Source organism: Phytophthora parasitica, assembly GCF_000247585.1.
Source record: "Phytophthora parasitica INRA-310 unplaced genomic scaffold supercont2.4, whole genome shotgun sequence".
Lineage (NCBI taxonomy): Eukaryota > Oomycota > Peronosporomycetes > Peronosporales > Peronosporaceae > Phytophthora > Phytophthora nicotianae.
In genome coordinates, this window is record NW_008648990.1 from 129,213 (window position 1) to 154,248 (window position 25,036).

At 48.9% G+C, this 25,036-nt stretch overlaps 12 protein-coding genes across 14 annotated transcripts; 5 read left to right on the forward strand and 7 right to left on the reverse strand.

Annotated features, from left to right (window-relative positions):
* Nucleotides 1–1,397: 1,397 nt before the first annotated feature.
* On the forward strand, nt 1,398–3,324 carry PPTG_03009 (hypothetical protein). The gene is made up of 3 exons (XM_008895674.1): nt 1,398–2,281; nt 2,342–2,665; nt 2,738–3,324. The coding sequence occupies exons 1-3, from the start codon at nt 1,691–1,693 to the stop codon at nt 3,173–3,175; spliced, it is 1,353 nt and encodes a 450-aa protein (XP_008893922.1). The 5' UTR covers nt 1,398–1,690; the 3' UTR covers nt 3,176–3,324.
* A 1,042-nt stretch (nt 3,325–4,366) lies between these two features.
* On the reverse strand, nt 4,367–6,122 carry PPTG_03010 (hypothetical protein). Its single transcript, XM_008895675.1, has 3 exons — nt 5,327–6,122; nt 4,943–5,263; nt 4,367–4,884 (listed from the first exon to the last, which is right to left on the reverse strand). Exons 1-3 carry the CDS (start codon nt 6,011–6,013, stop codon nt 4,441–4,443), a joined length of 1,452 nt encoding a protein of 483 aa, XP_008893923.1. The 5' UTR covers nt 6,014–6,122; the 3' UTR covers nt 4,367–4,440.
* Nucleotides 6,123–7,186: 1,064 nt separating this feature from the next.
* PPTG_03011 (hypothetical protein) lies at nt 7,187–9,355 on the reverse strand. Its single transcript, XM_008895676.1, has 3 exons — nt 8,358–9,355; nt 7,340–8,295; nt 7,187–7,263 (listed from the first exon to the last, which is right to left on the reverse strand). The coding sequence occupies exons 1-2, from the start codon at nt 8,934–8,936 to the stop codon at nt 7,489–7,491; spliced, it is 1,386 nt and encodes a 461-aa protein (XP_008893924.1). The 5' UTR covers nt 8,937–9,355; the 3' UTR covers nt 7,187–7,263; nt 7,340–7,488.
* Nucleotides 9,356–9,483: 128 nt separating this feature from the next.
* Nucleotides 9,484–11,357, forward strand: PPTG_03012. Of its 2 annotated transcripts, XM_008895677.1 has the most exons (3): nt 9,484–10,354; nt 10,419–10,748; nt 10,817–11,357. In XM_008895677.1, exons 1-3 carry the CDS (start codon nt 9,599–9,601, stop codon nt 11,243–11,245), a joined length of 1,515 nt encoding a protein of 504 aa, XP_008893925.1. In that variant the 5' UTR covers nt 9,484–9,598; the 3' UTR covers nt 11,246–11,357. The 2 variants fall into 2 exon arrangements, with proteins under 2 accessions (XP_008893925.1, XP_008893926.1); XM_008895678.1 differs by having other exon boundaries at nt 10,419–11,357.
* Nucleotides 11,358–11,494: 137 nt separating this feature from the next.
* Nucleotides 11,495–13,146, forward strand: PPTG_03013 (hypothetical protein). Its single transcript, XM_008895679.1, has 3 exons — nt 11,495–12,171; nt 12,238–12,540; nt 12,606–13,146. Exons 1-3 carry the CDS (start codon nt 11,551–11,553, stop codon nt 13,026–13,028), a joined length of 1,347 nt encoding a protein of 448 aa, XP_008893927.1. The 5' UTR covers nt 11,495–11,550; the 3' UTR covers nt 13,029–13,146.
* On the reverse strand, nt 13,054–14,470 carry PPTG_03014 (hypothetical protein; the record flags this gene model as incomplete). The annotated part of the gene is made up of 2 exons (XM_008895680.1): nt 13,054–13,482; nt 13,547–14,470. 2 exons carry the CDS (start codon nt 14,468–14,470, stop codon nt 13,054–13,056), a joined length of 1,353 nt encoding a protein of 450 aa, XP_008893928.1.
* Nucleotides 14,206–18,764, forward strand: PPTG_21190 (hypothetical protein). Its single transcript, XM_008896443.1, has 2 exons — nt 14,206–17,791; nt 17,888–18,764. The coding sequence occupies exons 1-2, from the start codon at nt 16,862–16,864 to the stop codon at nt 18,653–18,655; spliced, it is 1,698 nt and encodes a 565-aa protein (XP_008894691.1). The 5' UTR covers nt 14,206–16,861; the 3' UTR covers nt 18,656–18,764.
* PPTG_03015 (hypothetical protein) lies at nt 14,834–15,913 on the reverse strand (the record flags this gene model as incomplete). Its single annotated transcript, XM_008895681.1, has 1 exon — nt 14,834–15,913. One exon carries the CDS (start codon nt 15,911–15,913, stop codon nt 14,834–14,836), a length of 1,080 nt encoding a protein of 359 aa, XP_008893929.1.
* On the reverse strand, nt 18,690–19,481 carry PPTG_03018 (hypothetical protein). The gene has a single exon (XM_008895682.1). It carries the CDS (start codon nt 19,369–19,371, stop codon nt 18,811–18,813), a length of 561 nt encoding a protein of 186 aa, XP_008893930.1. The 5' UTR covers nt 19,372–19,481; the 3' UTR covers nt 18,690–18,810.
* A 256-nt stretch (nt 19,482–19,737) lies between these two features.
* PPTG_03019 (hypothetical protein) lies at nt 19,738–21,285 on the reverse strand. The gene has a single exon (XM_008895683.1). It carries the CDS (start codon nt 21,266–21,268, stop codon nt 19,802–19,804), a length of 1,467 nt encoding a protein of 488 aa, XP_008893931.1. The 5' UTR covers nt 21,269–21,285; the 3' UTR covers nt 19,738–19,801.
* A 63-nt stretch (nt 21,286–21,348) lies between these two features.
* Nucleotides 21,349–22,248, forward strand: PPTG_03020. 2 transcript variants are annotated; one of them, XM_008895684.1, is made up of 2 exons: nt 21,349–21,395; nt 21,481–22,248. In XM_008895684.1, exon 2 carries the CDS (start codon nt 21,491–21,493, stop codon nt 22,091–22,093), a length of 603 nt encoding a protein of 200 aa, XP_008893932.1. In that variant the 5' UTR covers nt 21,349–21,395; nt 21,481–21,490; the 3' UTR covers nt 22,094–22,248. The 2 variants fall into 2 exon arrangements, with proteins under 2 accessions (XP_008893932.1, XP_008893933.1); XM_008895685.1 differs by having other exon boundaries at nt 21,375–21,395; nt 21,451–22,228.
* A 145-nt stretch (nt 22,249–22,393) lies between these two features.
* On the reverse strand, nt 22,394–24,784 carry PPTG_03021 (hypothetical protein; the record flags this gene model as incomplete). Its single annotated transcript, XM_008895686.1, has 5 exons — nt 22,394–23,147; nt 23,210–23,274; nt 23,340–24,048; nt 24,110–24,297; nt 24,380–24,784. 5 exons carry the CDS (start codon nt 24,782–24,784, stop codon nt 22,394–22,396), a joined length of 2,121 nt encoding a protein of 706 aa, XP_008893934.1.
* Nucleotides 24,785–25,036: the final 252 nt, after the last annotated feature.

Below are 25,036 nucleotides of genomic sequence, written 5' to 3' on the forward strand. Positions count from 1 at the left end.
GCGCCGCCTAACCAGGCGTACCGTATACGGTCGAAGTTCCTCGCTACCCGCCAGGGTAAGAAGGAGTTGTTGGACTATGTCCAGGAGTTGAGAACTCTCATCGCCGGTATGGCATCGAGCCCTCTTCCGGAGGTGGTCACGGTGACCGTGTTCACGGAGGGCCTGCGCACGGGCGCTGCCGCTGTCTTCCGGCCAGGAAACCTCCATTATTGAAAGTTATCTCTGCGCCACTCGGCATGATGAAGGTACAGCCGCAGCTCGTAAACTCCGAGGGGAGGTATACGTAGACGTTGCTATTGAAGGCTGGGAACAATCGTATTCGTCCAACAACCAGGAGATCGAGAACTTGCTTTTCGACGATGCGATCCAAGTGGGATAGTGGGCGTAGTACGGCGTACTCCGCGTACATGTTATACGATAAGTTATATATACAACAAGGTCCCGTTGACCATAAGTATTCAGAGGATGAAAAACTTATCCAACTTTATCCGTTCCATCACTGTGGTTATTAGTGATGAACGAAGTCGATTACACACTTCGTGTAAGCGACAACAGTTTACAGAAACTCTGCCAACATCAATGCTACAGACGACCCTCTCGGCAGTCATAACGCTGGAAGAACCAAATATTTATTCCTGTCCAAGGGTATTCCTTACCATGAATGTACCACAAAAATGGATCCGTGTATCTTTAGTTTGCAGCATCCACTATAGAAACGATTGGCTTGTTTCACCGTCCCTCTTCGCAAGGTGCTGGAAGCACACCGGGCATTTAGACTACTACAACTGCGTCTACGAAGAACCAGACGAAGGTGATGCAATGCTCGTTGTGCCGGTATCTCGCCTGCACACTAAGGATCCAAGGTCCGTGGAGGTACTTCTGAACCAGCTGAACGAGAACACTACTGCAGAAGATCCCACAGATGAAGACGCTGTGGAGTTGGCGGCCAAGAATTGGCTGTAGATGGCTCTGAGAACAGCTCAGAAAACCTGGACGAGGACGATATGGAGTGTAGTATTGAGGAGGACCTTGAGCTCGTTCGTGCCGGTGCGACTGGAGTATCGGGTAGATCCGCGAGTGGATTGCGAGAAATGCAGAGCACGCTCCGTAAAGAACTTGGAAGGAAGCAAGGACACAAGCAGCAAAGTCTTCGTAGATTTCTTCGGATGTCCTGTGCAGTTATGACTTTTCCCATAGTTAACCACCCCAGAATAGGAATATTTGACTTCAAATGTATTCCATTTTACAACTGGGAATAATAGGGTTTTGTATGCAACTGGTCAACGGGACCGTTACTTTATTTCTGTTGAGGGAGTATTCCATGCCAAGGGATTACTACCGAGGGGATCGTCTGTACAGCTGGCTCCTACACGTGTACCAGCCGTACAACGGTTGTGGATTGGATGGGACGTGCTGTGTTTCCCTTGCTCGACAGCAGTGTATACTAGTAATATGTAGTCTGCCTGTGGTCAAGAAACCCGATTCTCGTTACGAGAGTGGACAAGACGCTCTTGAATTTGGGAGAGGCGGAGCTTTTTTGGCCAGGTGAGTGAACTGTGCGTGATCTGAAAACGGATCTGCTTTCCCACGCCTTCCATTGGTTAGCAAGTTGTGATTTCTCCACTGAGTCGACTTGACTAACCATTGTCGATCACACCTGTGCTGAGACCTCCACGCAACTGAAGACTTCATGGCGTGCGCTACCGAACACGATATGGCCTCAATGCAAGCCACACTCGACTTCATCGACGGCTTCGACGTACCACACGCTGACCTCAGTGCTGAGACTGAACTCCTCGAGCTAATCGACGATGGAACGGTCCTAAATGACCTCGACCACAGCTCGAAAGACGACGCCTCTTTTGCCATGTTGGACAAGTTCAAATTCGGGTTTCCCACGTGGAACAGCTCCTCGAGTAGCAATGGAGACGATGACAGTGGTTTGGACTGTAGAGCTCAGTGTCGTCAAGGGTCTCCCTTCCCAACAAGGCGGCGTCAACGAAAAGGTTCACGTAAAGAGGAACTCGAGGAATTAAGGACACTAGCGACCAAATTGGCGAAGAAACTCCAGTTGATGAAAAGCGCTGCGCTGCAGGATGTGTCGCCGTACAAGGTTGAGAATGCTCTAGTAAAGACGCTGTGGAAGGACATTGCAGTGGGGCAGTTTATGCTTCGAAGAACAACGGAAGCAAGGAATGTTAGACTGCGGAAGGATGTCATGTCGTACAACAAGACGGCTGCGAATCTCAAGCGCATGCTGAAGCGACGATATAGCGAAGAGGTTTGTTCTGGGATTTATCTCATCCTTCGTGGTTCATTTATCTGATGTTTTTTGCTTTAGATGCTCGAGTTAATGCCGATTGAGAAGCGAGCACGAAGTCTAGAGTGCAAAACCTCGAGTACCAATGAACAGATCTTCAGAGAGCTATTAGAGACTATCAACGATGTCTACACTAGCGTCGATGCTCTTTTTGTTAACAAAGGCATGACGAAGCTGCCGTGTCCAAGTCGGGCTCAGAATGCGCACCCTAAGACCACGAATGGTCTTTTCATTGAGTTGAAGGACAAGACTCAAGTCCCATTCAGCGCTGATCAGACTGCTAAAGCTGTCTGGAAAGCAATGTGCGGCCAGAAGACCCGTGACGGCGATATTGTCGATGCTAAGGTACACGATACGTCATGTTTGTATACTCACCGTGCTGTCAGAGAACTTATCGAGTGTGCTTGTAAATCCTAGCTCTGTGTTCACGATACGCAGCAGACTGAGGACACTATCACGAGCTATATGAATTACACTTGCAATGCGTCTGGACACGCCTCATTCGTCCAGGAAAGTGGAGCAGCGCGGAAATACGTTGAACACGATCGTGTCTTGTTCATCTCCAGCAATTTGGTAGAACCAACTATTCGAAGCCATGGCGCTCTGGCGTTGTCTTTTCAAGAAACAGTTGTGACTGTGGTACGAATGGGCAACACCTTGGCATCGGGACAGGAAACTGCCGTCATTGAAAGCTATCTGTGGGTGGATCGACGCGACGACGGCAGGGAAATAGCCCTCAAATTCCGGGATGCAGCCTTTGTGGATATTGCTATAGATGGCTGGAACAAGAAGCTCTCGCTCTACAGTGAACGGATCGAGAACATTTTGTTTGACGACGCCTTAAACGTGATGTAGTTTCTGGCCGGAAGTTCAAAACCAATTTAATAACATGCAGAGTTATGTCATCTATACCTTGTACCAATTTGCCACCCGGTCAATATTTGCCGGTAAGAACGCGAAAAAAAGACTAAAAGGAAGAAAATGAAATAATAACTATTTGCGGTTCTTTCCTGCTAAATTCTTACTAATATTGCCAAGAGCGCATTATTTCCAATCCTAGCGTAGCCAACTACACACTGAGTTGCATTCGTGGTTGGCTCGTTATGATCTTTGATATATAGCGTCTATGGTTTCCAGCGATATTTCGGGATTTTGTTGGTAATTTGTCCGCGAAAAACTAAAAAAAAAACTTCAAGCATCCTGGAAACATATTTGCTGGAGAATTGAAAGCTGGCTAGCCCATTTCCGTTACTATTTTTTTTAGTATTGTCACCAAAACGCTTCCTCAAATTCTGTTTTATCGTAGATTTCTTTTTAAAATATCTACGATCCTGGTTTAGGCACGATTCGCATGACCTAGGTACTGGTTTTCTCTATGCATGGCTACAAGATCCACATGATCAAGCAAGTCGCAAATGACGACTACAATATCTTAAAATCAGCAGCGAACCCATCTGAAAATGGTAACAAAATTTGAAAATTGTAACATAGCATTTCTAACTTTTAGTAAGAGTATATTTAAAGGCATCGATTAATAGGGATGAACCGGCGCCATTATTTTGGTTTGACTTTGAGTTCTCGTAACCAACCAAACGTAGCAACATAGGTTTTGCGACGACCAGGATCTACAATCAAACGTAGAACTCCGTGAGCTAATGGATGTTGTGGACCAAAAACAAATATTTTAATTTAAATACATTTTTATTTGTTTATTATTTATCAAATAAAAATTAAATGTTAAAAATCATTTTTAAGATTGCATTTATTTAACGTATTTTAAATATATTTTTTCATTCATAACATTAAGGAATTTTTAATATTTCTAATAATAATATGTTAATTATTTAATCCGAACTGTTTTAGAATTAAGTTTATTAATTTTTGATTATTTGTAGTTTATAAAATATCAAAGTTTGAAAAAATATATATTAAAAATAATACTACAGAATACGAACCGTTGATAGTGGCAGAGTTTCCATAAGCAATTGTCGCTTACGTTAAAAAATAATACTAATGTAGTAATAACAAACCAATCGACTTTGGAAAACATTATCAAAAGTGATTCAGAAAACGGAACCATAAGTATTGCTCGTTAGCTAGAAATCTATTGCCTATGCCCACTACCCCACTTGAATCGCATCGTCGAAAAGCAAGTTCTCGATCTCCTGGTTGTTGGTCGTGTACGATTGTTCCCAGCCTTCAATAGCGATGTCTACGTATACCTCCCCTCGAAATTTACGAGCCGCGGCTGTACCTTCATCATGCCGAGTGGCGCAGAGATAACTTTCAATGATGGAGGTTTCCTGGCCGGAAGACAGCGGCTCACCTCGTCGCACCACGACCGTCATGGTCTCGTTAAACTTCAATCCTATTCTACCGGTTTCTCCTGTCGGCGTGGGCTCCATGATCGAGCGAGTGATGAACGTCGCGCGGTCTTCGGTGATGAATTTGCGTGCCACTTCGCGAACCTGAAGTAGAGCGGAGACTGTCCCAGCGACGCACGTGAAGGACACGTAGCTGGTGACGATATCACCATGCAATTGGCTCTCCCAGTCGATCGTTCCCTATAGCACAAAGTCGCGATTAGTCGGGCTTTAATTAAAACGCACTACTCCGACTAACCTGAATGTACGGGCTGTCTTTGCGGTGACGGCCGCTGAGCAACTTCCACACAGCATTCTTTGTCTTCTCCAGATCAAACGGGACCTTGTTCTTATCGAGTAGCACAACGATCGCGCCATTTACGGCATCTCGTTGTACCTGGCGTTTCCGTCCTGGACACGGTATTTCAGACATTCCATGTTGGATGTACAATTCGTCCAAACTCGCATACATCTCGTCCGTTCCCTCTAGCAGTTTGGCAAACACTTCCGCGTTGTCTGTTGGCGGTGGTCCAGTCACGTATATTTGCTTGCGGCGCTTAAGCCCAATGAGTTCCAGAGTCTGTGTCGGATAACAGGTGAGCCATGGTGAATGCAGCATACTCAAAGCCTGATTAAAACATACCTCTGAGTCGTTGCGGCGACTTAACATGCGCTTGAGGTTCTTGGTCTGGCGTATTCTCGTTTCCACTGCCTTTCGTAATTGTGCGTTTGTCTCCTCCGATTGTTGGCGTAGTAAAAGTTGTCTGGCTGCGACCTGTTGCCATAGTGACTCTGATTGAGACAGGATCGAACCTACGTGTACATCCTCTTCTGCAGGTGAGTTCGGTGTCGACGACGCCTGCAGTTGGTCCAGTTGTTGGGACAGTTCAGTCACGGTATCTCTTAGCTCACGCAGCTCCTCCTTCTTCGACAGCCGACGCCGCGGCTGCGAAGGTGGAGCTTTCAGAGCACTGGCATCTATCGTGTTCAGCGTTGGATGCAGGAAGCCTTGCATTTCGCTCTGATTTGGTGGTGTGGGGTCGAATAACTCAGGCTCGAGCTTCATGTCCTCGAGGAATGCTTCGGCCGCATGGATGTCGGGATCAAGCGCATCTTCACTGTCTTGCGGGATTTCAAGCGAGTGCGAGTGTTTGAAAGAGCGGCGCTCCGGTATTTCGAGCGAGTGCGCCTTGTTGAGTTTGTGCGAGTGCTGGAAGGCGGAAGTGACGTTCACGGCATTGGTCTCAGAAGTTTCTTCGTCCGTCGACAGCTCATACTGTGCGATGAACCTGAGCGCTGCCTCAAGCGTCTCCACCTCGTTCTGCGGCATTTGTTGCGAGTTGTGGAAGAGCAAACGTCGGACTTGAAGCGAATTGGAAAGTGTTGTTGCCAATTGCCTCGCACCAAGCTGTGGGAAGGCACAATGGGCTTGGTGACTATGAGTAAACGAATGTAACAGCTGGTCACATGTGGAGGAGAAACTTGTGTTTACGCGGGCAAAACGTGTGCATATTTGACATCAACAATGTACTGCCATGCATTCCAATAACCTTTACAATACTAAGGTTTCACAAATTATACGATGCATAGGATATTACAGGTAATGATAAAAATAGCAAATCTAAATAAATTTTATTAAGACCTTAGAGAAATGCTACTTCTCGGGACTATCGTACTGTGTCGTATATCAGGAAATACAGGATCATGTATGACAGTTATCGTTGTTGTCACTACGACACCATGGAGCATTGATGCGCTCGCTTCACGGCTTCAGTGGATCTTCTCAACTTGTGGCCACCAGTGCTGTTTACGGAAGGTTTCCCTGCTGCTGCGTTGATTGTTACACCTCCAGCGACCAATTCAATCGCAGCCATCTCCACAATCGTATAAAGTTTCCATTCAGAAATCATCCTCTATAAGTTGCTTCAACGTGCTTAATAGAGATCCAGCAGGTAGCCACGCTACCTGACTCCAAAGCGCCTTGTCGTCTGCGGGATCGCTAAAGAGGAACAGGATCCACCGAATTTCGGCAAGCCCCTCTACAAACACACCGTCGGGTGCACGCAACGCTGTGATGCAAGTTCTGGAAGGGCCAATTCCGGCCAGAATGATGAGCGCTGGACTCGTCTCAATGAGCTGCAGTGACATAATGAAGCCGGTTGGATTCGCTGTTCGTGGCTCGGAGGATGATGCAGCTGCGAAACCAGTGGACGTATCGATACCAGTTGACGTCCATGTACCGCAAAGGACGAGACCGAGCAGCTGAACTACTATTTGAGCTTAAGATGTCTGAGGAACAACTTTTCATATGCACAAGTTATTGTGGTGGACTGACATGATACCAGAGCACTTGTTTGGTTTGGTTTCGTCTGCGACCTCATTGTTGCTGGATAACAGCTCGGCGTTTAAAAAAGAACTGGCCAGCAATTTGAACAAGATGCATCTCGAGGTCGCGTCTGGTGCTTTTACGTCACGTCCAAACGCAGTTGTGTTTACAAATTGCTCTCGAAAGAACGTCCGACATGAAATCGAGCAGGCTTTGTGGGACTCAATGCATTAAGGATGGCAAAGTTTCTGCATCTTCAGTAACGAATCAGCACGAGAACCAGCTCTTAGAGAGCAGCATACAGTCAAGATAATTTACACATCAACGTACTCATTCGAAAAACTGCTCAAAAAGTTCTTGCTGAGAACTGTACGATAGTCGTGTGTCGGTCGCTAATGTTGACGGATCCGTTCGCTCTCTGGACTGCAGTATTTTGGAGTATGCGACCGCCAACAAGTAGAAAAATACATTGCGATAGATTATCTTACTGCCGACAAAGACGAGCTAACCTTGGTGCACGACTCGTCAATCGCTAAGCTCTCTACTTGATGAGCAATGCGAGAAATGGCTTCATCCCACGCCTCAATCCCCACATCCATGTTAGCTGGTGAGGTGACATCTCGAGAAATCGAAAGGCCTTGATTGTGACGCGTTGCGCTAAAGTGGCTATCGATCCGTGAGGTTTGTCCAAGTCCGGAATCCGTCGAATCGTCAGAACGGATAACGATGCGCAACGTCGTACGTGAGGAGAATCCAGAGGTTTTTCCCTTGTCATGCAGTATCGGCTCCATCAAATTCTTGCAAATGAACACCACGCGATCATTTTCCACATATTTGCGGACCACTTTGCGGAGCTGGGCGCCTTTCACGTCGCCTAGATCGGCGGCCTCCACAAAGAAACTCGTTTTAAGTGTATTGCTGGACTCTTCGACGTGGTGAGCGTGGAACTGGACGCGTGGCGAGAACTCATGGACCTTGGTCAATCCTTGAAAGATGATTAATCTCATTGCCTTCCACACAGCTTTCTCGGTTGTTGCCATATCAAATGGCACCGCATGGCGTTGCAAGAGTTCTAGGAACAGACCATTGGTGACGTTGCGCTTAGCATCACGTCGTCGACCAGGACACGGCAAGTCGTACAGTCGCTTTTCATGGAATAAGGCCTCTACACCCACGTAGAGTTCGTCGGTATCTCGAAGCATATCTTCGAATACCTGCGGATTATCATCCGGAACGTCGTAGTCTAGCATCTTCTGTCGCTTCATACCCAACATATCCTCCATCATCTACAGTAACAAGAAATCAGTTAGAACCGAACGACAACTACCTAGAATCAATCTTCTCGTACCTCTATCTTGGTTCGGCGCTTGAGCACTCGTCGCAAGTTCCTGGCTTCGTGGATCTGAATCTGGAGCATTTCCCGCAGCTTTGCGTTCTCTTCTTCTGATTTTTCCCGTCGTTCGAGTTGTCTCGCAGCAATTTCTTCCCACATGGAAACTCGTCGTGGCACGAGTTGTCCGTTGTGCATGTGCGAGGCAGACCCAGGCTGTACTTGAGGTAGTAGACTCTGCAACTGTTCGTTTAGCTCCTGGACTTCTTCGCGCAGAGTGTCGATCTGCTGCTTCCGAGAAATCCGAACTCGCTTCGGCTTCTCCTTGCTCTGTGTCGGTTGTACCGAGTCTTCCGAAGACACCGGACTCCCGTTGCTCGCTTCATCATCTGACACCTTGATACTGTTCTTAACCGGTGTCGTTGCAGGTGTCAATTGATCTCGAATCGGTAGTTCTTCTCCACACAGAGCGTCCAGCGTCACCTCGTCTTCATGGGATATCTCCAACCGCGAAGCTTCATCTTCGAAACCAGACGGCAGATCGATCTGCGATAGGAAGGAGAAGACCGCTTCGAGCGTCTCGGTGTCTTCCGACATTTTTGAAATGGTAAAAGTTGACTGACGTTACGGGGTAGACGCGCTATAAGTGATCAACTTTAGCTTACGGCATTGACGCGATTCGTCTGTGGCCAGCAAGTCACCGCTACTGGTTGGGATACCACACGTGAGAATCCAGCTGAACAAGGACAGCTGGCTGATGGCGTACCGCACCTTCCAGTCTTCAGGCAAATCCCCCAGCATGTTTACACAGACGTTCCAACGCTGCTGTCGACGCCATTGGTACAGTATGAATGCATGCTCCAGTACACCGCAGCAACCTCCACGTACATTATGCTGTTGTATGAAGTTGCAATCAAGAAGAGCGAGGAATTCCATGCTGAGGCAGGCCTTTCACTAATACTTGTAAGGAAGACTTTTGCCTGGACTAAACTTCTTTTCGTCACATTGACTGTTTGTGTTTGACAAAATGGGGCGTAGCCCATGACAAAGAATCGATTACGCCAACTTGTCGACTGTCATCAAGAGGACAAAAATCCAGCTAGCGCCGACCCAACTTGCTGGTCGTGCATGTGCATATAGATGGATTTTTTTCTCGTTCTCCACTTGGTAGAACCGTGAAGATCCCTGTCGGGGTGGTGATCCAACACCTTGGCAAGAAGCGATTAAATCCTAAGAACATCGAGGACCTATTATTAAGAATGAGTACCAGCCGATCTCCTGCTTATCCGCGGCAGGAAAAAGCGCACATAGAGTCTCATGAGAGGCTTTGCCACATGGCCGGGACAACTTCTCTGTGCTGCCGCACAACTCAAAGTGCTGGACGAGGCAGACACACCAAACCTTCCAACGCGATGAGTGGACTGACCCCCAACGCCTTCGCAAATGAGCCCACGGGGCTGCAAGATGTCTTGGCCTTTATCGCCGACTTTGAGATGGAGGATAGTCATGACAGTGACAGCTGGATGGAGGACGAGCTCTCGACGTCGGGGCAGGGCAAAGCTCAAGACGCCAACCTCGAAGAACTTTTCATAGGCGGCGGCCGTCGATCTTCTTCTACCACTGCAAGTAGCAACAAACGGAGTATGGTGGTACCTTCCAATGCCACTGCTGCGTCAGTGATGCCTCGTCGACACCGAGTTAGTCGCAAGGAAGAGCTGGAATATTTGCGAAAGAAAGTTGCGGAGATGGAAGATAAACTCAACAAGCTTAAGAAACAGGCGGAGGGCGGTGGTACTCCACCTCCTCCTGCTCCTGTGGTTCCAGAGGATGCCCAGGCTGCGATGCAACTAGAACAGTCCGTTGCTCTGTGGAAGAAGATGGCTCAGCGACAGAAAAGTCAGCGAGAAATGGTCGAATCCGAGAACGGCAAACTGCGTGAGAAGCTCAAGACGCAAGTGCGCATGGCCAAGAGCTTGCAGCGCATTCTACGTAAGCGAGAACGAGCAGCAGAAGAGGTATGTAGCAAATATTCATGTTTGGTTTATGATTTATTGCTGATAATACGTTGTGTGGGTGTAGATTACAGCAGAGTCGCCGAAACGGTTTAAGCAACTATGCGAGACAGCAACTGATTTAACTGATGCTGGTTCTACGTTAGAATTTGACGCTCTGACGCAGAATCTCGATGCGCTATATGCTATTACGAATGAACGCATCGCACTGTGTCCAGTAGCGTCAGGCGCCAATCCGGTTCTTCGCAAGCAAGACGTCAAGTACAACGACTTTACTGGGATGTTCCTTGAGTTTCTACACAGCAAACTTGTGCCTTTCGATTTGGCTGCAGTCAATCGAGCTTCGTGGCGTCATATGAGCGAGCCCGGTATCAAGTACAACTCATATTTTGAGGAGGTTGGTAGCTGCACCTATTAGTATCGTGAAAACCGTACTATTGACAAACTTTTCGTATTGTTTAGCAGTCTGCTACTGCGACGGAGAACACAGTAATGCGGAAGTTTGGGGTCGAAATCAAGCAGGACACGCGTACTGCTAAGATGGCTGGAATACAAGCTATCCGTCGTTATGTTGAAAGCGACCGAATAGTGATCGTGCGCGAGTCCGTTATCGATCAGACAGAGCTTGGAGACGCAGCAGCTCAAGGTATCACGTTTCGAGACGTTGGCTGGCTAGTGTTGAAAGACGTGACGGGGCAGGTCTCGGCTTCTGGGCCCATGACACTAGTCCAGTCATACTCAACGCTTACCCCCGACTTGGACTTAAACTCGAGGTGGGAAGTCGGCGCATTGACAGATTTTGTGCTGCAGTCCCGCGAAGACATGGAGGTCGGGAATGAAAGCATTGTAGAGAACTTGCTATTGGAAGAAGCAGCGAAGCGAACAACGCCGTAATTGAAGCTCACGTTATATGTCATAAAGTATTGGCGTGCTCTTATCTCATTAATGCGACTGCTTTAAAGTATTTCAGGTATTAATGGACAGTGACCATTGGTTACAGTAGATCAACAACGTGTGAATGATGCAATTGGTCATTTATCACCGCAATTACGACGTGATACAGAACGTGTGGCCTGACGTTCCTCAAATCTGAGCGCATATGATGCACGGACAGACGACGAACAGCTTATTTTACCAATGACCGGCTCGTTGAACCCCTTACTTATCGCAGCCGTCATTCCCAAAGAGAAGAACTTAAGATGCAAGTCTCTTCCCGGCAAGACGCTGCCAATTTCAATGATTTCCTAGCGTTCGTCGATGACTTCGCTGTTGGAGAATGCGCGGAAATGATTCAGCCTGCACCTTCAAGCCCGAACGACAGTACGTGGCTCGATGGTTTGGAAGAGCTGTTCTGTGAGACCAGCCCACCGCAGACGCTTCCCGATACCTCTCGAAGCTGCAACGACACTCTAAAGGAGTTAAACCCAACGAAAGCAGAGCAATCGCTGTCACTGACGGCCGCTCCATCTACAAAAGGCGCGAAGAGATTTTTCGGTCGACCACGTGTTAGCCGCAAAGAGGAACTCGAATATTTGCGCTTGAAAGTGAAGGAGATGGAAAACAAACTCCACGAGTTGAAAGAGAAATCTGACAGTAGATCCCCTCCTTCAACCACGCCTTCTTCCCCTGACAACCTGCTCAACTCGATGCATGTCGAAAACTCCATTGCGCTCTGGAAAAGAATGGCTGAGCGACAGAAAACCCAACGAGAACTGGTCGAAGTGGAGAATGTCAAACTCCGTGAGAAGCTCAAGACGCAGGTTCGAATGGCCAAAAGTCTCAAGCGGATCCTCTGCAAACGCACACGAGATGAAGATCAGGTAAAGTCACCGTATCAGCTACACAAGAACCTTAATAATTATATTCTAACCTCTTGTTTTATTCAGGTTTCGAACACGCCCAAGCGAACGAGACCTCTATTGCACAGTGTTACCGGCATTTTCGATGAAATGCTGCAATGTCTTGATGGCCTTTACGTCGAAACAGACAAGCACATCGCACACTGCCCCGTGGCATCAATGGCAAACCCGGTACTTCGCAAACGAGACGTCAAGGCCAGTGACACTGCAGGAATGTTTCTCGAGTTTCAAGACAGTAAACTCTGGCCATTTGATCTGCAAACTGTCAGTACAGCAACATGGCGCTTTCTTACTGAAACTGGTGTCAAATTCAACAAGTACATCGAGGAGGTAAGCTCTTGATTCGTAGGACTCTGGCGTTTGCTATATGACTAACATATTTGGTATCTTTGCAGCATGTTGAGATGCGGGACGACACGATGTTGCGGAAGTTTGGCGTTGAATTTAAACATGGCGACAGTGTTGCTGTCTTGTTCGGGAGACAAGTGACACGTCGATATGTTGCCAGCGATCGAGTTGTACTTGTTCGCCACTCCATCATCGACGAGATCCAACTGCCAGGAACGCAAACAAGTGGTCTCACATTCCGCGAGTCGGGCTGGATCGTACTGAGAAGTATCCCAGCGTTAGGCTCCCGATCGGCTACTCTTACTCAAGGGTACTCGACAATGACACCGGACATCGACTTGAACGCAGAGTGGGAAGTCGGAACACTGACGGACTTTGTGCTTCACTCACGGGAAGATATTGAGGTGGGGAACGACACGATCATCGAAAGCTTGCTTCTTGAGGAGGCGGCAAAGCAGTCAGCACAGTAATCTATCGATCATGTACACGCTTCGCTTAGTTACTTCTCATGGCTTCTTCGATTAGCGCGTCTTCAACAGACTGGTGGATGCCATCAAGGTTCTCTAGGAACGAGCTAGTCACAATGTCTGTGAGTAGCATAAGCTCCTCTTGGCTGCGTGGCATCACCTCAGGCAGCTCCGTCCGTACTCTCACGCACGTCTGAATGATACAGGAGTCCATTGAATCGTCATTTGCATTAGTATAACGCTCAACTGACGTCCATCCAGTGTCACGATGCCGCATCCTCTGAGCACTGCTGAGCGTGCCTTTGACTTCCGTCTCACAGGCCCACACAAAGATGCATCTGTCTTCTTCAATAAAACGTTTAACTGCAAACCAGGCGTCCTTCATAACTTGGTGCTTCTCGTGCTGCACCGTGAACGCCATCTTGGCCGACAGCGTATCCTCCGTTCCGTCAATTAACTGCATAAACCACATTTACGTTAACAGCAAAGCTCCCAACATATAAAACACAGTGTAAACCCACCGAATAGTGGCCATCTCGAAGCTTAAGATGCGGCTGGGCCATACAGCGCCAAAATTGTGTGGCAGTTGTGTGTACCTCAAACGGCAGTATCTTTGAGGACAAGAACTCCATGAACATACCGTAGATACCATTCGGCTTGACCTGCATATGCTGTCCGTCCGTCTTCTTCCGAGCAAACTCATTCTGTCGAAACGCAGCGTCTGTTTCCTTGTATTGTTCGTCCAATTGTCGTAAGATTCGGTCGAAAATGACATTTTCGGCTTCGTATTCAACCCGCACGCGCTTCCTTTCACTGACCCACGTTCCAGACTCCTCCATAGCTGATCTTTTCCTCAGGAGCTTCTCTAGATTCAGCACTATCGTCAGTTGACCTTCCACCATGCCCCTGAGCTTCTCGTTCTCTCTCTCCGCCCTCTTCTTGCCTTCGAATTGCCTTCTAGCTACTTTCCTCCATACGGAGACTCCAGCTGCGTCTTTCTCGGTCTCATTTTGGTCCTTTACGCCGTCCTCTCTCTTCTTAAGTTGCTGCAACTGCTCCTCCAGTTCTTTGGCTTTTATTCGAAGGTAATCTAGCTCATCTTTGCGTCTTTTGCGACGTGGAGGAGCTGTCACTGGTAGAGTGATGGTCATGTTGTCTGGAGAAGCCTGTGTGTCGCTTGTGGCACTCGAGATCCGATTGCTGGGGCTGCTTTGACTGCTGACAGGTTCTGAGATCACTTCCACCAGCTCCACAGGCTCAGGGAACAGTAGCGTCGGGTCTAACTCATTCACTTGATCTTGCGAGGGTTTGGAGAGTAATTCAGTGACTAACTCCTCGTCTTCGGGAAGTAACAGCTCGTCAAGCGTAGGAATGTCGCCCATTCCCAGAGAATCCAAAGTCCCGTGGTCCATGAGGGGGTCGATCAAGGGGGAATTTGCGCTCATACCGTCACGAAGGAGCTGGCACAACAAATTTGACGGTGTAGCGAGCAAGATCTAGGGTTCTTCAGCGTTAGGAGTGGCGGCATGCGGCGCGGCGGACACGGTGATGTACTGACGTCACGTGAGTGCATTTACTTTATGATTCATGAGGAGTGATTGTCATATCTCGAATAAAGGACCCTAGGGTTACGCTGGGTTACCATCTTCATAACTGCTCTTATTAGTGCTCCGTCTCAAGAAGAATGCTACAGAGCAATTGTGGAATGAAGGTCATACATGTACATTACGCGAGCAGTAAGTGCTCTGTGCTACGAATCAACGGGGGATCTGGCTACCCACTGCACAACACAACACACTCCTTGTTGCCTACAGCATCTTCGACTTGAGTTCTGCGAAGGCCTTGAGCGGCTCGTCGCCTTCCGGATCCACGACGTCCGCTAATTTCCCCTTGGTACGCGCATCGCGCATACGGTGCCAGATGGCCGTGGCGCGCTTGCGCTCCGTGATGAGACCGAAGAGCGCGCAGATGTCGATGATGAGCTTGGTGGGGTTGAACTGCAGGAACTCGCCCTCGCCTGTGGAGTAGTCGTACGGAAACTTGTGGTGCCAGTTGTGCCAGCCTTCACCCAGTGCCAAGACGGACACGAACCAGTTGTCGCGCGGACAGATAGTGTCGTCGTACTCAGCTGAGCCGTAGAAGTGCGTGGCGCTGTTGACCAGCCACGTCGCATGCAGGTCGAGCACATAGCGTAGGAAACCACATACAAAGAGAGCGTTGAACCAGTTCTCACCGGCAAAGTGCGTGGTCACCATCATGGGGAATACGAAGCACATGAAGAGGTTGCCCCACGGGTTGAGCTTCTCCTGCAGCACGACGGTCCAGTCGGCCCACAGGTCATCGTAGTTAAGCCCTTCGCCGGCCTTGACCACCTTGGGGTCCTTCTTGACCAGCAGCCAACCCATGTGGGCGAAGAAGAAGCCACGACCAGAGTTGTGTGGATCGGCGCTTGTGTCCGAGTACTTGTGGTGCACGCGGTGGTCACGACTCCAGTGGAAGATGGTGCCCTGGTTAGCCATGGAGTTGCACAGCATGAGAAGGAAGCGGACGAGGCCACAGGCCTTGTAGCTGCGGTGTGCCCACAGGCGATGCGCGCCCATGGTGATACCCAAACCGTTGAGCACGTACAGTCCAAAGAGCCACCAGTACGTCTGTGTTTTGCATTCTGGCAGACACGTAGCGCCTACGACGGCGCCGATGTGCACCAGCGTGATGTAGTAGATCATCGGCCAATTGGCATTGCGATAGTTTTCCGCCCAGCTTGCCATAGTTACTGCTTCTGTTGGTTGATGGTGCTTCAAGTGCGCTCCGAGATGGAAAATGGACAATGAGATTCCGGGGCTCTGCTCTTCATTTCGTCCGTTGGTGCGCAGGAGGTGGAGGTGCATATGCCAGTCGATGTCACGCGCGTGTTGACCCTTGTGTCATCATGTCAGCCTCACTCTTATTTAACGCCGCGGGACATCGGCCATGTTGAAGGGCATCCAGCGTAAGGGATCCACCTGAACCGTCCAATTGACGCGTTTCTCTCGTGCCCATACTTGGAGCTAGTGATTTCGAAGGCATTGCCGATTTGGGGACATGGTCAAGCAGCGCATGCGTCCAAGTTGGACTCCAAAGTGACGTCCAGACGGTAATTGCAGTGATGCAATAGCGCTGGAATATAGTAGTGCAGACGGCAGGAGGTGGCGGCGAAGCGTTAAATAGGGAGAACACACCAGGAAGAAAAAAAAAACTTGGTCATCGGTGTCACTAGCGTAACGCTGAATAGATTGATATCGGTCTGCTCTGCATCTTTGCTTCATCGACGACCTTGGTCGCGCTGGTGATGTCGTCACTGTTCGTTTAACTCGAGCAAAATGGGCTCTCGTTTCTATGACGCCGAGGCATCCGCGCTGTGTGGAAACGGCGTACGGATAGTCTGGATAAGCTTGGTCATGAACTCGTGCTGTGCAGTAGCCTGGATAAATGTACGGGATGCCGGCGGATCTTGGAAGTAATTGTTCTGAACAACATTGTACCTGCCGTGCGGCAATTGAGCTATTTAGCAAGAGATCGGCAAGCGGCATGATGCCGGCGGATCCTGGAATAAATTGTTCCGAACAACATCGTTAACATCCTAGGTGGTCTACGGTGGACTCCGGTAAATGCTGGTCGCGGGCGAACAGGTATCAACCACCTTAGCCCATGTGCAGCAGCCAAGACTGCGGTTGTCAGTAAATTTAGTACATTTTTTTTTAGCAAAGCTCACAAAAACCCAGAAATAAGTATCGTAATTCAAGCCAAACCCTATAATTTCAAAACGCACAGTGCGAACACCTTACTAGCTCTTCATCATGTGCGTGACTGACCTGCCTGGCGATCCCGACGGCGTCTTGGTGCTCCACGACGTCATGGAGCTGGTAGATGAAGTCTACGAGCCCAGCGAAGGCTCCACATCGGCCAACGCGTCGCCCATTGTGTTTGATTCGGACGACGAAGACCTGGACGTGCCTCCATTACGACCGCGTCACTCCTCAAGACGCAACAACAGCCACAGACGTCGCCAGCGGGACGAGCGATGCTCCGGCGGAGTGGACAGTGACGAACCGAGTCACAGCGTTACGTCACTTGCTGCGGTCCCGATCTTCGGTAGCCCCGCCATGCTGGACTTAGGAGAAGACGACACCGATGAGGACGTCATGGGCGGCGTCTACCACGGCGCTGTGACCGCCAAACTCAAGCAACCCATGGAGCAATGGCGACTAAAGTCCACTATCACAAACGTGAGTGTAGCTCCCGTTAAACAGAAGACAAAACAGGTTAAAACCAAGCCTGTTAAAGAGATCAAAGGCCCGAAACCTCGTATGAACCCGAAAGACGAGGTGCAGTATCTGCGGAAACGTGCGAAACAACTGGAACTGACACTGGAGACGCTCAGGCTACAGGCTCTAGCAGACAAAGAGAAGGCCATGGAGACGGCCATCGTCTTCAACTTGGTCCCACAGCCAGAGCTGCTTGCACCGTCGAGTAATACGGAACCGGGATCTCCAGCACAAACACAGACAAATAAGGACAAGGTAAATAGTCCCGCAACAGTGGACTGTTTGAACAGCAGTCAGAACGCCTCAGTTGTATCAAGTGAGGGGCTCTGGGAGCGCATAGCCACATTCCAGAAGGCCGAGTACGAGAAGTCCATGAAGCAGAACAAACGCCTTCGCGTCATGGCCGAGCAGCAGCTTCGAGCACTCAAACAACTCGAAGTGGCTTTCCGCAATCCACAAGCTGTAAGCCAGTAGATGTGCTTGTATACCGTGGTAACAGACAGAGTCTTTGAGTGTTCCAGACCTTATATTTTGTCTTGTCATCCTTGCTATGTCCAGGTCATGCGTGCGTTGCAGTACCGTCGTCCAAATACACTGTTCCAACACAGTTTATTCGACAGCGAGGCCGCCATCTTCGATTCTCTTCGGGTGGAGCTGGAGACGCAGTATCGACAGACCGACAGCATCTTCCAGTCTGCTGGAATCGCCCACTTCGAAGGCGATATGGCGTGTTCAGCAGCGCTGCGTTCGACTCCCAACGGTGTCTTCCTGGAAAACACCGAGTGCAAGGTCTTCCCGTTCAGTCTCAACGCTGTGGACCAAGCGGTGTGGCGTTGCCTAGCCGACAGGAATGCCGAGTTCCATCCGGGTTTGTACGAAATTCGCCACGTTTCGGATGACGTCGTTGCTGTGAAGATCTCGGATGCGGTGCGGCTACCCGATGCTGAGACGCTGGTGACAGTCTGGCTGACTGTGAAGCGCTACTACGAATGGACCGAAGATGGTTGCACACGGATCATTTGTGTCTGGAATGCCATGGTACAGACTGAGGGCTCGTTAAATATCCGACTACAGGAGAGAGGCTGGAATGTGCTGCGTCCACTAACCTACACGGCGTCTTGTGTCGATTCGAATCATGCCATGAGTTTTACGCAAACTTGCATGCGAGTCTCACCTCTGGGTCGAGCAGAGTTTTCTGCTAGTGATGTGGCTGTCGGCACGCTGGCGAATGTGCTTGTGGGGTGCTACCACCGCACTGTTATCGTTATGCACCACGTGTTGGAAAAACTGCTGCTTGTCGAGGATACGCGATCGCTGCTGGGCTGAAACGCAAATGGCAAAGGCACGGAAACCTATGATGATATTGCGTTTGCAGTCCATTGCCAGCATCTAACGAAAGATGGTGAAAAGATGTAAAATAAAATTTGTTTTCGAGTATACATGTAGTTTTTTTTTTCAGCGTGTTCGCTGTGACGATGGTGCTACTTGCCAGTGACGATCCTGCTCAACCACATCATGCCTTCGTCAACTCCTTGTCCAGATAGAGCAACGGTCTTCGATATGTGTGAAGGATTTCTGGTAACGCGACGCAATGCCAGTTTGTCACGGATCTCTTCGACGTCCATACAACCTGGTTGGTCCTGTTTGTTGGCCAGTACCAACAATTTACAGTCACGAAGCGCGTCATCTTCAAAGACACGATGTAACTCGTGGACCGCTTCGTCGATACGGTAGCGATCAGCTGAATCGATCACGAAGACTACAGCATCAGCACCTTCGTAGTAGAAGCGCCACAACGGTCGAAGTTTGCTCTGACCGCCGATATCCCACGCAGTAAACTCGATATTCTTGTACTGGAAAGTCTCAACGTTGAATCCGATCGTTGGAATCGTGGTCACAGCCTCGCCCAGCTTCATTTTGTACAGCAACGTCGTCTTGCCAGCGCCATCGAGACCAAGTAGGAGAATACGACTTGGTTTCGTCCAGTAATTGGCCATTCGGTCCAGCGCTGCTGCCAGATATTGGGACACGAGATTGCCCATGCTGCACGAGTCTTGTCTTGCGTTGGTTGCTTTGTTGGGAAAAGTAGTTGTGCACTTCAAAGTTGAGCCTCTAGTGAGCAGAAACTGACGACCACCGAAATGTAGTCATTTGTCATGCTTGTCAAACTTGACTTGGCGTATGGTGATTGGTTGCGGGACGCATGCGATAGATCACCGAGACGTTAAAGGGTTAACCCTTTCATTAAATCTAGCGATCTTGCCCAAGCTGACGTGGCTGTATAACAGCTCACTGTTGCTGGAAGTCCTTTAATCCTATAGCTATGTATCACCTGGCTGTACCAACAAGCACTTAAACTGAAAAAAAAAAAACTAACTGAACATGCATCATAACAATAGGAAAAGTGCTTCGAAGCTACAGAATGACACACATTTATTGACAATCAACTTTTAGCACTCCCACAGATTCCATTTAAATCGGTGTGGATTCAAAACTGTGCTCCATCAGAATATTCTCAACCGTTTGGAACAACCAGCCTAGATTTCGGTGGACAGCTGCAAGCAGAAGCTCTGTGATCGCTCCAGTGCGCTGACCAGGAGTATCCAGGACCCGTGCTGACAATGACGGGGTGAGGCGCATGCACAGCTGAATAATAGTCTCCTCAGAGGGTAAATCGCCATCCTCCGCTTCACAAGGCACAGGTCGAATAACAACCCACGCACGCTGCATCATCTTGAGTCCATGAAGCAGGTCGCGCGGTCCCTCACTCTCAGAGGCACATTGAAGAGTGATCACCACTCGCCCCGGCTCCACATATTTCTTAATAGCGAATCGCATCTGCATACGCGCGGCTGTATTGCTCACTCGCAACGTTGTGAGAGCCTTGGCACGAATAGTATCGATTGAGCTAGCTACTCCATGATACGTGCCGTCCGCCAGCTTTAAGTGATCTTTCGACAAGCACCGCCATACTGCTGAACACGTCTGCTCCATCCCAAAAGGAACTACCTTGGAGTTCGTGGCTTCCAAGTACAGAGCCTCCGTCTCACCCACATGGAGACTAGAGACACCGGAGCCTTCCTCTAGACTCTGCATGACTGGGTGTCTAGCACAGATTACGTCCACTTCTGAGAACACCGCGTCCATATCTCGTAGCAGGCTCTCATACAGCGAGTCTTCACTTGATCCAGTACAATAATTACTAAACTCTAGTCGTGCTTGGAGCTGCGCAGCCTCCGTACCTTCGTCCTTCCTGGCAGCGTTCTTTTTAAGTAGCTTCTGTAAACTACGGGCCAGTTTGATCTGGTCTATGAGAGACGCTCTCAGCTGTAGATTTTGTAGTTCGGCTCGTTGTTTCTCCACCAACTGATGCTTGGCGATGCGTTGCCACCGCATGGCTCGTCCTCGTCGGCCTCTGATCTGGACTGTAAGAGCTTTGTTCTCTTTATCTTGACCTTTTGAGGTCATAAGTTCCCGTCGTTTAGTCTCCATCTCTTGTTCCAGTGTCTGGACCTTGTTGCGGAGGTAGGCGAGCTCTTCTTTTTGCCGTTTGCGCGTCGAGTTTTGCATTGGCAGCTTGTTTACTGCCATTTTCTCCTCCAAAACACCCTTCGACGACGTTTTCAACGTCATTTCGGCCTCATTTCCGCCCACAGAGGTGTCAACATGTAGCTCAGAGGATGGTGAATCTGTTAAAAGTCCTGTTAGCGTCGGAGACGGCGTGATAGCCGTCGAAAAGTGGCCAACAATGGGTGTGCGAGACGTCCCCGAAGGCATTTGATACCCACCGAACGGTGGTAGCTGAGACGGAGAACCGGCGTCGGATGGAGACAGCAGATCCGCATCATTCAGCTCGTCCAAGAATCCCGGCAGTAGGGCTGCAGACAGCGCCGCATCGTCCAGCGAGAGGCCCCCCAAGTCCTCTCCATTGCTCGCCATGATCGTTGAATTACTATTAAGTTTTTTTTACTAAAACCTTACAACTTTAGCTAAAATCAGGTTTATGTAATCACCATGGAGCCACGTTGAAGCACAACAGCCGCCAAGTGGAACACGGACACTCCATGTACGTGATCACTTCCATGACTCGGACCTAGAGGCTTATCGTTATTGCCGAGCAGTGATCATAACTCGATCTGCGTCGTTACCAGCTCGTCAGCCATGACCAACGTCGCTATCATCTACTACTCCATGTACGGCCACGTCGCCAAGTTGGCGTCGTCCATCAAGGCCGGCGTGACGTCTGTTCCTGGCGTGAAGGCCAGCGTCTACCAGATCCAGGAGACGCTAAACGACGACCTACTCAAGAAGCTACACGCCCCGCCTAAGCCTGATCTGCCTGTTGCCACCCCCGACGTGTTAAAGAACGCCGACGGCATTCTACTGGGCTTCCCCACGCGATTCGGTATGCTGCCGACGCAAGTCAAAGGTCTGTTCGACGCTTGTGGTGGCCTGTGGGTCAACGGTGGTCTGATTGGCAAGCCGTGCGGTATCTTCTTCAGTTCTGCGTCACTCGGCGGCGGCCAGGAGACCACGGCAATGAGCATGACCCCGTTCATCGCCCACCAAGGCATGACATTCGTACCGCTGGGATACCGGTCCCCGCTCGTTGGTACCAACGAGGAGATCCACGGTGGCAGCCCCTGGGGAGCTGGAACCCTCGCCAATTCGGACGGATCACGTCAGCCGACGGACCTTGAACTTGAAATTGCGAAGATTCAGGGCCAGAGCTTCGCGGAGATCACCAAAAAGCTGTCGGCGTAAGAGATGTAGGCAACAGTGGTGATAAAAAGATCGTTTAAGTTCGATGTCCAGGTAAGAAACGAACGTGGATAAGCATACCCAAACACGATTATTTTTCACCACGGAGTGATAATGCTACCACGTTTCAAGATTTAGTAAAAAAAAAAAAAAAAAAAAAAAAAAAAAAAAAAAAAGATCAAATATTTCCCAATTGGTTTGTTACTGCACGTCGTATTGTACTAGCTTTCGCGGTTTTCAAGTAAGATTCCACTACTCACTCTTTTATTACAGGCAAAACTCCTCTGTTTTATTGTAGCCACGCTACCTTTCCCTGCATCCAAGCCACTTTTCCTCGACTGGATCACACAACGGACCGATGCCCTTGTCAATCTGATATTGCCTCAATGCGATGCGGCTATCGTCATAAACACAAGACAGCACTTGAAACCGCATATTGCTGCAAATTCCAGTGACGTTTCCTGGAAGATGGCACTTTCTAAACAACTTTCCGTCGCACATTTCAACCTTCTCTTTAGTCGGAGTGTTGTCAATGTAAACAGCACCACCTGTCCATTTAGCGCAGACGTTCGGTGCATATTCCTTGAAAGCGTCTTGAGTACCATTATATCCCAAGTACGGGGTGACTGGTAGTGATGAGTTTGTGGCGTTCATTAGGCATTTTGCTGGAGGCAAACCGAGAAACGGATCACCCAAGCAAAAGAAGTCGGCCAGGTCACAAGCACCAAGAAAGCCATTGCAGCAAATAATACCCGGCATCATCGTGAAGTCTACGAGCTTATCTAGAGGAGACATATCTGGTATCCACTCCAGCAAGGGAACAACAGAGATGGCAAGCATTCGCAGGTCTGGAATGAGATCGAAGTCCGGAAGTTGACGAAGTTGAAGCAACCAGGCAAGCGAAAGGCTCTGCAGATGTGGTACACCCGATAGAGGTGGAATTCGTTCGAGCCTCCCATGAACAGCAAGATGAATCATAGCTAGATGCGGCATATTGCTGAAAAGCGTATCTGGAAGCTCTCGTAAATTCATACTGCCCGCCTTGCCTTCTATGTGACTGTCACAAGATATATTACGAAACTAATCATCTAACGGTAATAAGAGCATCTAAGCACTTACAAAGTTTCGAGATGATTGAATTCTCCAGTCCAGTCTGGCAAATTCTGAGTGTTCGTATACATCAGCTGCCTAACCAGTTCAACACACATTGAGAATAAGTACACAAGACGTTGATATGAGAGGTAACAACGTACAGTGTCCGCAGATTGTGACAAGAGCGAAGCTCTTTTGGCAATTCGGACAATTCACGATTGATAATCTGTACTGATTCCAACCTCCCGGTTACTGATAGCGCTCGAAGAGTGCTGTACGCATTAGGTAGATGTACCCACTCCTCATACGTTTTAGGAGCCTTGTTAATGTCAATAAATATTAAACACGGGCATGCTATGTCGCTCGATGTCCAATGATACGCGTATACGACACACTCTGGATACGCAGAACAAGCAGCTACAGAGTGAGCAATCGACTGCTGAGTTATTACCACCATGGCCACGTTATATAGAAGGAACAAAGCTCCAACGAATTTCGGGACCGGCGACTTGTGCTCAAGTGGGATAATAGTCCCGGAACTCTTTCTTCTCGTTCTACCCGATATCCACGAATGACGCCGTCGCCAAATCATAACCTCCATCATACGTTTAATCCGATAACAGAATGATAAATTCAGCGCAATGCGTACGACCAGATCGAGTCCAGAACTAAATCGCAATGAATCGAAACTCACTCGAAACAGGGCAATCTCTGACTGGTCTACAAACATGCGCGCTGTGTGTTCAAAACTGCCAGATATGAGTTTATCTAATTGAGAGAGATACACGTCACGGTCGAATTCGAAATTGTAGTAGCAGAACACGAGTGTGATGATGGGGAAGAGTACAGCAGCAGATAAGTCAAAACTGAATAAAAGATATTAGCTAGATACATGCAAGAGCATGCAGATACATATAAATGACGTACATGGTGTCAATGAGAACCTCCGTGAGGGTCGAAACCTTTGCTGAAAATATGTTTACGGCGCATGACAACGAGTTCATGACGACAAAACACGTATAACCATACACAATCGGCACAGGATTACCGCGTTTTAATAATTCGAAAAGCACGATTGTCTGCATCACAAGGTCGACTACTTTCGTGTATACGTTCTGCATAACAAAAAAAAACGAGAATTACAAATAACTCAGATGTGGTATCAACCGCTACAAACAAAGCAAAAGGGATTCTTACCCATAACTTGCGTTTCTTGCCGTTAAACGAAGTATGGTCTTTCCACGATGAGTGGATCTGCTGGTAACTTGGGGCGACAACAACCGACCAAGTTCTCGACTCTAATCGAGATGCACTCAAACTATCTAGAAGTCTTGCTTCTAATTGTCGAAGGAATACTGGTATGAATATTTTTTCACGCCAGCATATCATCTTCAGTAATACAAACATGTAGCACAATGCTACAAACAGTAGGCCGGCGACACCCATGCGTGTCAACTCCGGGTTTGCGTCGATGATGAGCCAGAACTGTCCATTGTCATAGGTGCCGGTGTCCATGAGCCAGTTGGCCGCTTCGTTCGGAGCTAGAGACACGACTATGAGCCATCCCGTCCAGACGAAACACAATACGAGAATGAGGGTCATCGGTATTCCAAAGACCCCCAACGCCTCAAAAAAACTAAACTTTAGGTCGTGTGTGTCTAGCAATCTTCGTTTCGTCTTAGTATCTCGCCGCTTTGTTGCCGAGTCTGCAGGTGCGACCTGGGTGAGCTTGGCATCCAGCCACAGCCTCTGTCCGCCTGCTAGACTTACTCGACTTACACTCCTTATCATCTTGGCCATCGAAATACTTGTATGACGGTGGGTGTCTAGCGGACGAATCTTGAGCTATTCATA

Excerpts from the sequence above, each read along its gene's own strand:
- PPTG_03009 (XM_008895674.1), top strand. The coding sequence starts at position 1,691 with ATGGCGTGCGCTACCGAACACGATATGGCCTCAATGCAAGCCACACTC. Across the intron at positions 2,282-2,341 it reads AGCGACGATATAGCGAAGAG|ATGCTCGAGTTAATGCCGAT; the intron begins GTTTGTTCTGGG and ends TTTTTGCTTTAG. Across the intron at positions 2,666-2,737 it reads GCGATATTGTCGATGCTAAG|CTCTGTGTTCACGATACGCA; the intron begins GTACACGATACG and ends TGTAAATCCTAG.
- PPTG_03010 (XM_008895675.1), bottom strand. The coding sequence starts at position 6,013 with ATGCCGCAGAACGAGGTGGAGACGCTTGAGGCAGCGCTCAGGTTCATC. Across the intron at positions 5,264-5,326 it reads GTCGCCGCAACGACTCAGAG|ACTCTGGAACTCATTGGGCT; the intron begins GTATGTTTTAAT and ends TATCCGACACAG. Across the intron at positions 4,885-4,942 it reads AAGACAGCCCGTACATTCAG|GGAACGATCGACTGGGAGAG; the intron begins GTTAGTCGGAGT and ends TTTGTGCTATAG.
- PPTG_03011 (XM_008895676.1), bottom strand. The coding sequence starts at position 8,936 with ATGTCGGAAGACACCGAGACGCTCGAAGCGGTCTTCTCCTTCCTATCG. Across the intron at positions 8,296-8,357 it reads AGCGCCGAACCAAGATAGAG|ATGATGGAGGATATGTTGGG; the intron begins GTACGAGAAGAT and ends TTGTTACTGTAG.
- PPTG_03012 (XM_008895677.1), top strand. The coding sequence starts at position 9,599 with ATGAGTACCAGCCGATCTCCTGCTTATCCGCGGCAGGAAAAAGCGCAC. Across the intron at positions 10,355-10,418 it reads GAGAACGAGCAGCAGAAGAG|ATTACAGCAGAGTCGCCGAA; the intron begins GTATGTAGCAAA and ends GTGTGGGTGTAG. Across the intron at positions 10,749-10,816 it reads ACAACTCATATTTTGAGGAG|TCTGCTACTGCGACGGAGAA; the intron begins GTTGGTAGCTGC and ends ATTGTTTAGCAG.
- PPTG_03013 (XM_008895679.1), top strand. The coding sequence starts at position 11,551 with ATGCAAGTCTCTTCCCGGCAAGACGCTGCCAATTTCAATGATTTCCTA. Across the intron at positions 12,172-12,237 it reads GCACACGAGATGAAGATCAG|GTTTCGAACACGCCCAAGCG; the intron begins GTAAAGTCACCG and ends TGTTTTATTCAG. Across the intron at positions 12,541-12,605 it reads TCAACAAGTACATCGAGGAG|CATGTTGAGATGCGGGACGA; the intron begins GTAAGCTCTTGA and ends GTATCTTTGCAG.
- PPTG_21190 (XM_008896443.1), top strand. The coding sequence starts at position 16,862 with ATGTGCGTGACTGACCTGCCTGGCGATCCCGACGGCGTCTTGGTGCTC. Across the intron at positions 17,792-17,887 it reads CTTTCCGCAATCCACAAGCT|GTCATGCGTGCGTTGCAGTA; the intron begins GTAAGCCAGTAG and ends TGCTATGTCCAG.
- PPTG_03018 (XM_008895682.1), bottom strand. The coding sequence starts at position 19,371 with ATGGGCAATCTCGTGTCCCAATATCTGGCAGCAGCGCTGGACCGAATG.
- PPTG_03019 (XM_008895683.1), bottom strand. The coding sequence starts at position 21,268 with ATGGCGAGCAATGGAGAGGACTTGGGGGGCCTCTCGCTGGACGATGCG.
- PPTG_03020 (XM_008895684.1), top strand. The coding sequence starts at position 21,491 with ATGACCAACGTCGCTATCATCTACTACTCCATGTACGGCCACGTCGCC.